At 39.7% G+C, this 11,105-nt stretch overlaps 1 protein-coding gene across 3 annotated transcripts; it reads right to left on the reverse strand.

Moving 5' to 3' along the window:
• Positions 1-229: 229 nt before the first annotated feature.
• On the reverse strand, positions 230-11,084 carry FASTKD2 (FAST kinase domains 2). 3 transcript variants are annotated; one of them, XM_048309096.1, is made up of 12 exons: positions 11,013-11,084; positions 9,623-10,390; positions 9,112-9,215; positions 7,562-7,670; positions 6,087-6,210; positions 4,813-4,952; positions 4,353-4,525; positions 3,805-3,968; positions 2,991-3,209; positions 1,981-2,065; positions 837-951; positions 230-377 (listed from the first exon to the last, which is right to left on the reverse strand). In XM_048309096.1, the coding sequence occupies exons 2-12, from the start codon at positions 10,280-10,282 to the stop codon at positions 258-260; spliced, it is 2,013 nt and encodes a 670-aa protein (XP_048165053.1). In that variant the 5' UTR covers positions 10,283-10,390; positions 11,013-11,084; the 3' UTR covers positions 230-257. The 3 variants fall into 3 exon arrangements, with proteins under 3 accessions (XP_048165053.1, XP_048165054.1, XP_048165052.1); XM_048309097.1 differs by lacking the exon at positions 11,013-11,084 and adding an exon at positions 10,613-11,005; XM_048309095.1 differs by lacking the exon at positions 11,013-11,084 and having other exon boundaries at positions 9,623-11,005.
• Between the last annotated feature and the right edge of the window lie 21 nt (positions 11,085-11,105).

Genomic DNA, 11,105 nt, shown 5'->3' on the forward strand with positions numbered 1-11,105 from the left:
TAAGACACTGTAACAGCAATAGATGTCAGGGTGCTTTTTGGATTAATTATTTCCTTCCACTAAAGAAAATCTGCTCCCACTTCACAAAAGAAAACCCTCACTATCAGCAGCCAGTGTTTGTTTCACTAACTTTTCTTACTCTGTAATAGGGTGGAGCAGGCAGTTGTGAATAAAACTATTTATCTCTTCTGTTAAAATCCTTACAGTAATTACACAGGAAAAAGAGAAATCAGAAGACCCAAAACTCTTAGTTTATTTTAATTATTATCCTGCACAGTTGCTTCAGGAAAAGATACAGCATCTTCTGAATAAATTTTTCCTTTAAAAAACTCAACCGCATCTTCTTTTGTCATTTCCTGAAACTTCTTGCTCTGGATCTGCAAGAAAGGAAAAGGAAAAAGTACATTATTTCTATTGTCCAAACTACCCTGTCCTACAAACCAAGTGCTCAGTGATGAGAAGGCCACAGAAGTTGTTGTATTCTGAAAACAAGTTCGCTTGAATCATTTATTCTATAAAAATCAGGGAAATAAGCCAAAGACACATAGGTTTCTTAGGTACAAAACAATTCATGGCTTGATTTTTTCCCCCTCAACTATTTATTTACTGATAATAGTAAGTAGTAGCTTGTCTTTTAGAGTTCCCCTCTCCTTTTGCCCTTAGTGACACCACCACTACCCTCTAACTAGAAATGATACACAATTACCACTCTGGAGAAAGCCTCCCATTCCTGGTGAACCTTCATGCTTTGTAGAACAAGGCCTCATATACCAAACATACTCATCACTGTGCTGATAACAGGATCAAAACAGAGACAGTAACAGGACTCTTCTTACCAGAATCACATGATAGCCCAGTTTATTTAGGTGCCGCTTCTTCATTGCCAGCTTTCCCTGGGGGTGTGTTGTGCCCAGACAGAAGGCAGACATAGGAGCAAACAGAAAAGCCAACCTGCAACCAAGAAGAGTAGGGAAGACTTCACTGTATAAATGCAGAATAATAATTTATAACACAACGACTCAATTATGTCTGTTAACAGTGCAGAATAAACATGTCTTTCTGGTAGGCACAAATAGCAGGACTGCACAAATGTCATTATCCTCTTCCTTCTTCAGGTTTAAGTAATTTTGATTCTTCTCTTCCATGAGCTTCACAGAGGCACCAGCATCTACCCAAATACCTACACCAGAATTAAGTACTTAAATCTCCACTTCTCCCACAATGAGAAGGAAATAGATCATTCAACATTCTCCATTAATTTGACAGATTCTGCATTTACTTTGATCCTTTGCTAATGATATTCAGAATCACTTCCTGCCATAAAAACCTGCTTGGAAGGGTGAGGAAAGCTGAATGCCTTGGAACACTGAGTTTCTGTTACACAATTCACCAGCTCTCCTTTTATTGAAAAGCAAACTGTACAAAATACATTGCTGTGCAGTGATCCAGCAGACAAATGTTAAGTGTTACCCAATTCTGCTTAAGTATTACTTAAATGATGTATGTCCTGCTTCAGTTACTGAGAGGTCATTCTTCTACACAAGATTAAATTAATCACCTAAAGTGTAGATATGATGATCCTTTTTATTCAAATTATATTTCAGTAGCTGAATTAACTGCCATAACATACCACTGAGATGCAAATTTTTGAGACTTGAGAGAACAACTGAATGTCTAATTGGACAAATACTTTTAAAAAAATTGCTATCTGCATTCATTAAGAGAGTATCAGATCACTGTGATGTTTCCTGCCTCTTTCTCTGAAATGTTAAGTGTTAGCCTCTGTTGGAAGAAGGTATCGAGCTGGACGTATTGTTGCTCTGTGCTGGCATGGCAACTTCTGCATATTCCAGTAAGCACAGATAACAACTGAGTTATTTACTTTGCTTCTGCAAATCAGTGAACCAAAGAAGTAACTGAATGGGACACATACAAAGAAAACTAGCCTGCTAGAAAAAATATGCAGTCAAAAAAAGACACCTCTGAACACGTGAGTCAGGATGATCATCAGTTGCAACTATGGGGAGCACTTTCTTTCTGTCTGAATCCATCCTGATTTCAAAATCTGAAAACAAAACAACAAAACATTTAACTCTGCAAGAGGTTAAAATTAATGTTCTCATTTGAACCCATTAATTGTTCAAATTGTTCAAACTGAACAGCTCATTTGAAAAAGTTAATAGACACCACCACTGGTCTGTTTCTAATTGCTGTTCTCTTAATAATTGAATTATTACTGATAGCTTTTCCCTCCCTGCAACAAATAGAAAGTTATAGCTTGCCCATCTCAAGAAGAAATAAATTTGTTTCTGGAAACTGCAGATTTAAGTTTATGGAGTGAAATCATCATTTAAAGAAACGACTCTTGATCACAGTCTATCACGCCTACTCAGATTTTCCTGCAATCCAATTCCTTATTAGAAATACTTAGGAAAAAAATTATTACTAATACAGAAAAACTGGTAAGCTAGGTGAGGTGGCTGGCAAAAAAAAAAAAAAAAAAAGGCACTATCAAAACATAAGAGAAACCAAAAGAAGGTCACATCCCATTTCATAAATGAAAGTAGAGCCTAAATCTTAGCCGGAACTTCAGAGAAGAAACAAGAGAACAAAAGAGAACAAAAGAGGACAAAAGGCAGCTGCTGTTTGACTTTGTTTCTAACATGATTTGTATTAAAATGTCAACTCTCTCGAAGTTGGCCACATTGGATTTAGGTACAATTAACATCTACTTGCTGATGCCTAAAAAAAGTCCGAAGCATTTTGCAAACAAGAGAAAATGTAAAAGTTATAGCAAATGGAATTAAAAACTTTAACAGAAGCATCATAAAAAGTAGATTCACCAATCAATGACATCATTTGTTAAAAGACTATCTTCAAAGTGTTAAACTTCTAATCACTTGCACCCTATGCAAATTTATTACCATCTTATTACTTTGGGGACTATAAATCCATATTAAAAATAATATGACAGTTACATAGCTTCATACCAATATGATATTTGTATGGCAGCCGAACATTTTGCCGGAACATGTTCTCGCCTCCCAGAAGTTCTGTCAGTGCCTCCTGAGCCTTTCTGAGATTAAGAGATACTAATGAGGATGAATTCTCAGTCAGCACAAATGCAGGCTTTGTGAAAGAAGGGCTGTCAAGTTCCATACATGTTTTCACACAGCGAAGCATCACTGCATTTTGTTCTTTAAGATCATCTGAAAAAGGTTACAAAAAATATTACATACAGTGTATTATCCCACAGAATTTTTCATTTTATTATCATTTGTAGTCTGTTCTAGTACAGCAAACTCGACTTGACTACTCTACTAGCTGTACAAAATTGTAATGTGGAAACCAAATTCTTCTACAAACCATTCCAAGGACCTTATTATAACTCAGAGCATTCCAAATCCCACTTTTACTCATGATTCCAGCTACTAAAGTTAGTTTGCAAAGGTTAAGACTTCCTATGTTTTTAAAAATGCCTGAACATCTATTGACTATAGAACTCCTGTCCCTTACACATTTCTACCATTTGCACAAATCCCATCTTCACCTCTCGCATTTAATTGCACACCTACTGTTAAACTGTTGCCACCATGGAGCCCAAGACAGTAAGCCTGACTCCCTAGTGCAGGCCCAGGTCACTCAGATCACCATCACTACATTAACTTTGTCTTGAGTACTTCAAATTTAATATTAATCATGCTTGTGTTCTTGAATTTTGAATCTTTTAACACAGTTACAACCAATTACATACACAGGCAGACATCCTGTTTAAAACAAGAACGTGACAAAGTAAGGTCTGACCTGACAGTGTAAGTTCATCCTTGCTGTCCTTTTGCAGCAGCACATCAAGTGCATGGTGGGGAAGATATCCTAAGATGCCAAGTGAATACACTGCCTTCAGCAGTTCTGTGCTGGAAATCTGAGGCAGGCACTTATTCAAGCAGCTATGAAGAGTCTCAAAAAACCTTTTCCAAAAGCACAAGAAAAGTATCTCAAAACACAAATAAGGCTATATAAAATACATATTTCAAACAAAAATACAACTTGGAAATCTTTATTATCTTGTATCATTGTATTTTGTGTTATCTAACACTAGATTCTTACTTTGAGGATACAGCTACCTATCAACAGATTTAGTAGCCTGGTCAGTCTAGAACCAAGGTCTTCATTTTCAGTTAAAGAAAAAAAAAATCATATTCAGAAAAAATGTGGAAAGACACAGAAATTTACCTTACAGATTAATTAAACAGGATTATGAGCTCTTTCACAAATGAAACCAAATACTAGTTGCCCTACATTACTCTATAATGACTATAACATTTTATCAGGCACTCTAAATGAAAACCTACAGATGCTTCTGGACTCTGGGAACATAGTTGAGTCGTGAATACACTCGAAGAACAATCAAAAGGTTTTTCAAGTTAAGGAATTCAGGGTCTTCTGTCACCTTCTCAGTAAAAATCTCCAGCAACTCCGTAGGCTGAAAGCCAAGTGTCTCACAGGCTGAGAGAAAAAGGAAAATCTAAAAGAAAATACAGCTTTATAAGTCAAGAAAACCAGTGAAGTTGATCCTACCTGTTGACTTCATAGAACACATTTTTTAATGAAAGCAAATTTTTCCAAACTTTTGTTTCTTTACTTATCAATAAATAGAACAGCATTTTAAAAATGTAACTATCAACTTCATCAGATCGGTATTCATACAAATTTGTTCTCCAAAGATCAAGCACAAACATGAAGAAAGCTAAGACAGAAGCATCAGATACTCTATTAGTACCACTATACATTATTTGGTCTCAAATAATTTACCTGTCTTTTGTCCCAAAGGTAGGCAGTAGAATTAACATAGCCTGCTAATGCTGAAAACAGATTTACATTACGGTACTGGAGAGTGTGACAAGCTTCCAGAACGAGAATTAACTGCCGAAATGGAGCATCGTGGACATTTTCTGTAACAGAAGATCAAAGGAGGACAAATGATAAAAAGCAATGGGAGCTGTAGGTTGGAGACACTGAGATGTTGGGGGAACAGTTTGGTTAAGGGATGGAGGAGGGGAAAAATATGATAAGAAACTGTGGAAGACTGAGACTAGCTAAGCAAAGCTCAACTGAACTAAAACACATGAAGAAACTTGAGAGACAGAAGAAACCAAACTGAGCCAGAATCAAGCTACAATACATTAATCAGCAAAAGGGGACAAATTAACAAAATAAGCAAGAAGATTGTATTCCCAGCATGTCTTCTGTTCCAGGATTTTTGATTTTCAGCATGCACTAAAAAAAATGCTGAAGAAAGTCACTGTCCCCTCTGCGTATGCCACCTGGCCTGTGTGCTGAGTGTGGTCAAAGTCCCATGGGAGAAGCCAGGATGTGTGATTAAACATTGTGTCCTAACACGTATGAACAACCAGGACACATAAAGGCTGTTCAAGCAGCCTCAACACTTCTGGGTCATTTCTATTAAGAATGCTATTTTGCTACCTTAATGCTTTCTGAGACACAAATTCTTACATATTTTAAGCATGAATCAACACATACTAACCACATATAATTAAGCAATGTATTGGAAAGGTATGGAGAGAGGTGAAAGCATTAGCTTTCATTTAATGTTTTTATGGGCTACAGCATGAGGTTAATTATTAAGCAGTACTCAATAATTAAATCCAGTAATCAAGGAAACACTATTTTCCCTTTAGTTTACCAACTAACCACACCAAGTTGCCAATCCATCCTGTAAGTTGTCAATTTCCAATTCAGATTTGTTATAAAATTTTATTTGAAATCTCTTTTCCTTGCTTGAATTAAATTCTTTTTCTTAAATCCTCTGTACAGAAAAATGTAAAGAAAAATAGCAAATCAGGTAAATGTTAAGAAGGGCAGAGATGACAAGAGCTATTTGCTTTTATTATTGATCAGTAATTTTCTGTCCTGCTGCTTGTCAAATGGCTCCACATAACTATAATATCCTGTAAAACAAAGATGTTTCCTGAGATTTAAAGGAAATCAGAAAAGGGAGATGAGACAATAATTAGGAGGAATTTGGTATACAGAAGGGAAATTTAATTAACATATTTTTTTCTTACCCTGGATCTTTTTACTGCAGGCATTCAGGATTGGAAGGGAACAGTAATTCATTGCAGCAAGAGCCAAAAACATACGCAGAGCATTCGGAAAAGTCAAACCATCTATTTCTCTCAAAACTGCCATCTAAAGTGAACCAGAGTTTATTAAATCCTTCATTCTTCAGGTATATTATAATTGCTTTCTGGTGAAGACATTTTCACCAAAACTTTCCCAAAGTCCTTAGTTCAGATTTATATGAAAGAAAAAGAAGCAAAAAACAGTAAAAGCATAAAATATCTACTCTTGATTTCTTAATACACAATTACAGCAGGTCAAATGCTCTAGAAACATGTCAATACACAAGTTGCCAGCAATTTGCCTTCATTTGGTTATTTTAAAAGAAAAAAGTCTCAGTAAAGGTCATTTCCAAATACTGTGAATACATATCTTCTACCAACTCTTAAGAAAGTAGCAGAAATAAAACAGACAGGGTTAACTTAAAAGTTCATAGTAGTCCAATTATGGTTTTGGATGTGCATGAAAGCTGTAAGCCTCCAAAGTGATCCAACAGTATGTGAGCGGCCTGTATTTAATACAAACACCCAGCTACAAATGTGCACTGAGGCAGGGAAGGTCAGCTCTGATGCCACGAGAGATTTCATTTATCAAAGCAGTAATTAGATTGATATAAATGACACTAAAAATGAAACTACAAAGTATATTGGTTATTAAAATACAGTATTTTTATTGTATATGTATCAGAGGTTAAATACAAAATGCATCTATGATAAGAAGTTACACTGTAAAAAAATAGCACCCTGTGGGCTCAGAAAATTAAGGGCTCCCTTTAGTTAACAAGTGCAAATGTTACTTTCCTCTCAGTTTATGATGTTTCATGAATGCTATTACAAACTCTGACATCAGAGCCCTTAGTTATGTGATGAAAACACTAGCAGGCCCTCTTTGAAAGAAGATTTCAAAAAGAGTTTTTACATCAGGGCACAAACCCAGGACACCCTGCCATAAAACCTGCAGCCTGCTCCCAGCCATTGTACTTCCCAGGAGACCTTTCACATACACAGAAAAACAAGACCATGAGCTTGGGGAGTTCTGGCATCTCACTCCCACCAGTCCTCCAGCCCCCTACAGTTACTGGACACAGCCCCATCACAGACCAGTTTTCTGTCACCTTCTCTTCAGTCACAGGCTGGGCAAGGGAATGAGGAATCAGCCTGTCAGCTCTTCTACGGAACACCACGTGGCCAGCACAGAGGTGAGGGCACTGATGTTTTACTGCCTCAATTCCTCCTGTTACCAGCCTCCAAATATAAGTTCTTCCTACAGATATAGCTGGACTATGATGCATATAGCAAATACAGTTACCGTGCTATTACATTTTCTCTTTCAGTGTCTGCAAAGAACCATACACAATTTATAAATTACGCAAGAGCATAGGCTTTTGTGGGAGTAAAAATGAGCCTCCAACTAACTTTACCTCTAATTTCTTTTTCAGGAAAACTGGAGCATCTTTTCCCAGGCATTTCATCAGGTTTTGCAGAATAAAGATGTCTCTGATACTTGAAATGCGCTGCTCCACTAGTAGCCTGACGGAAAAACACACACAAGAGCTCTTCTCATTCCAGCAGAAACAGGTAAGTAGCCCCATTCTTCTTCACTGACGTACCCCCCAAGTTAAAGCTGTAATCCCCTGCTCCTCTTCCACCTCCTTTTTTTTGAAATGTTGGCATAACTCGACGTGACGTAGCTGCAGCACAGATATTTTACACATGGAAATAATTATAAATGCTTTCTTAATGTTAATCCTGATAGATGAATGTTGCTGCTGATACACTTACAGCAGGGGCACCTGACCAGACTGCACATGTGACAGTGCAAATATGAGGGCTGTTAAGCCTCAAGGAATTATCACCCTTCTGCAGAAAAAGAAAATTGCATGTTTTTATCTTTAAATCACTGATGGGCAGGCAAGTTCTGAAACAGACAGGAAACTCAAGAATGGACACAGACAACAAATAGATGCAAGTTAGGAATGAAACCAAACAAGCAGTGCTGTGGGCTGCAAGAACAGAAGGAGGTAACACAGAGATCATATGCACAAGATGAAAGTGCACTCTTAGCACCTCCTTTTCTGGCTCGGTGGGTGGTACTGTAATTGTTATGTCTGAACCACCCTTAAATATACCTATACAGGTAAATATGCCTACAAAAAAATGAAGTGTCACTTTCAAAGGCAGTGCACTGGTCTGAAATTCATCCCTGCAAATGGGCCAGAGTTCCAGACATCAAGACAGAGAACTGTAGATGTGACGCCTGCTTTCCACCAGCTTTTAAGAACTGTGTACCTGTGCCTCCAGGGGAACCTGGCTTTTGGGTATCACTTCCACTTTCTCAAAGCAGAATGTGATACAGGGTCAAAAGTACTAATCCATGGCAAGTTTTGTGACTGCTTCAGTAAAAGCAATCTCATGGGAGTGAGCAGATTGGTCACACACACAAACCACACTGGCCCAGAAAAAATTCACTACAGCCAAAGAAGTTATTCTGGTAAATCACTACACAGAGGCACTTGCTGGATACAACTAGTCTTCATCTGAATTTTTACTTACTAAACTAAAAGAAAATATTCCCAGGCTGTTAAACAATGTTTTTCATCATGAAAAATAAGATAGGTCCCTAAGTAAGATAGTCTCATCACCTCCTGTCTGCATACAGATAAAAGAGGGATAGATATGTGAAAGGACTCGATCAACATCACAAAAAAACTACACTAGTGGAGCTGCAGTCAGAACACAATCCCCTGCGGACCAGTCTAGCACCCTTTACCATCGGAAGCCCTCCTCCTTGAAACTGCAAAGACAGTGCCATAATACACTGTCTAGCACAGCTCTTATCTCATGCGATCATTTAAATCCTAACACCACAGGATGTATTTTATGTGCAGACATACCCTTGATGATTTCTAACAGGCATGCATTCAAACAACATTTAAATACGAAGAACACATGAAAGACATGTTTTTCTCACTGTAATCCAGCTTGAAGAGCGCTCACATTCTTGTCTTTATCCATCCCTGCCAAAGTAGTTGCCAAAACTGAGATGCATCGGTTATCAAGCTGATTGAGCTTCTCCTGTTAAAAGTTTTGACAATGTCAGATTACTTCAAACCAGTAAAAGTTTCAGAAAAGAAAAACTGACCACTCTTACTCTGCACCTGCCATTTTTTTTTTTCCCCTCAAAAGTCAATTTACAAGCTTTAATCCTGCAGAGACTCCACAGGGTCTCACATCAGTCAAATTTAGTTGATTTGAAAGGGTAATGATTTTTGAGACTTCTCCTCTCTTTTAAATTCGAAATCAAGCAGTGGTTTCTAAAGTTAAGGAAATTAGAAGTCCACACAAATGAACTACGGGAACTGTTTCCATGGAACATCAGACTAAACCAGGGATATAATCCAACTCTCTCTGATGCTGCACAGCCTCCCAGAATTACCCATGAGGTTTCAGCCCAAATTTAGGAAAAGGATTTTCATACATACTTGGCACACTCTCACCAAAGTCTGGACCAGGAGCGTGTTCTGAGGCACGCCGAGGTGCACCACGGCGTGCAAGCTGAACACCAGGTCTCCACGCGTCATCCTGCGTGCATCGCGCAGCAGCTGCTGGCACAGCTTCACAAAAGCCGGGTGCTCAAAGATCAGCTGCTTCTCGTAGCGCTGCTGCTCTTCTGACAGGTTTTTGAAGAGCCTCCAGGCCATGGTTAAACAGTTTGTGTAGTGCTTAATGGAAACAGCCGCCTCTGCAGCCAAGTCCAGCGCGTCGCAAGGACAGGTGCACTTCCGGAGACTGGTGAAGAACAGGTCACTGCGATCCTCTACATGCTTCAGTTTGAAGCTCTCAGAACCATCCAACTTTTCAACTTCCAAGGAGCTCTGGGAAGCCTTCTCACTTACCAAAGCCTCTGCACCTGTGCTAAAAACATCTGTCTTTTGAGATAGAAATCGAAGAGATGATCCATGCAGAGAAGGCAAAATATTTAACAGTAATTTCCTGAAGTTCGCATTTCCCAAGGGATCCCTGTATCTGCCAATCCATAAAATGTGTTTTCTTGTTGTGGATGAAGATTTGGGAGTGAGCACAGAACTGTACCTATGCACGCATCTAACAGTATTTAACAAATAACTTATCTTATTATTCATTTCTGCTAATGCCTCATGAATAGATTTGAAACACCAACTCAAAGTAAGGGATCCGGTGACATTCTACCAGTGGAAACAGTTCTGGAGAAACTGCACAAGATCACTCATCTGTAAAAACAATTGAAAATTATGGATTAGTTACCAGACTTTCAATTCCCCCAGTTTCATTGCCAAATCTATGCACTTTTACAGGAAGGGAGAAGACTTGATCAAAGATCCCCGGAAAATGGTTTGCAGAGAGGCTTTTATTTGGTCTCCAACATTTCAGTCAAACATCTCAGCACAAGGACAGCCCGGGCATCAACTCTTGCCTCCTCTTTGCTGCTCTACCTGAGAGCTCTGCTGGGAAGCAGAGTGTTTTCCTAAATGACGTTTCCCCAGGCACAAGCGTCTCCCGACAGGGCTCTGGAGGGTCCCTGCAGACCTTCACCAGCGGGTAACATCCCGCCCGCCAGCCTGTCCCAGCCTGCCTGCCATCCCACGGGAAAGCCGCCTTCACGGTACACCCGCGGGCGCTCACTCTCCCGGCGCCGGGGAGAAGCCGCTGGGTTCCGGGATCACTTCCCGCTGGCCCTGGGAGCGCTGCCCAACAGCGCGGGACAGTACAAAAGGACAGAGGTCTTTCGGAGGCTTCGCAGCGGCTCGGATCACGCAGAAGGAACGGCGGGGATAGCGCCGGGCGGGAAGGGGCGGGGAAGGGCCGGGCCGGGACTCCCGGCGCTGCTGTTACCTCGCACGCGGCACCGGCGGGACACGGCGCCCGCTGCCCCGCGAGCTCCCGGCGAGCCTCGCGAGACGGACGGCGCGTGCCGAGGGACAAACT

The sequence above is a fragment of the Corvus hawaiiensis genome, chromosome 7 (assembly GCF_020740725.1).
Source record: "Corvus hawaiiensis isolate bCorHaw1 chromosome 7, bCorHaw1.pri.cur, whole genome shotgun sequence".
Lineage (NCBI taxonomy): Eukaryota > Metazoa > Chordata > Aves > Passeriformes > Corvidae > Corvus > Corvus hawaiiensis.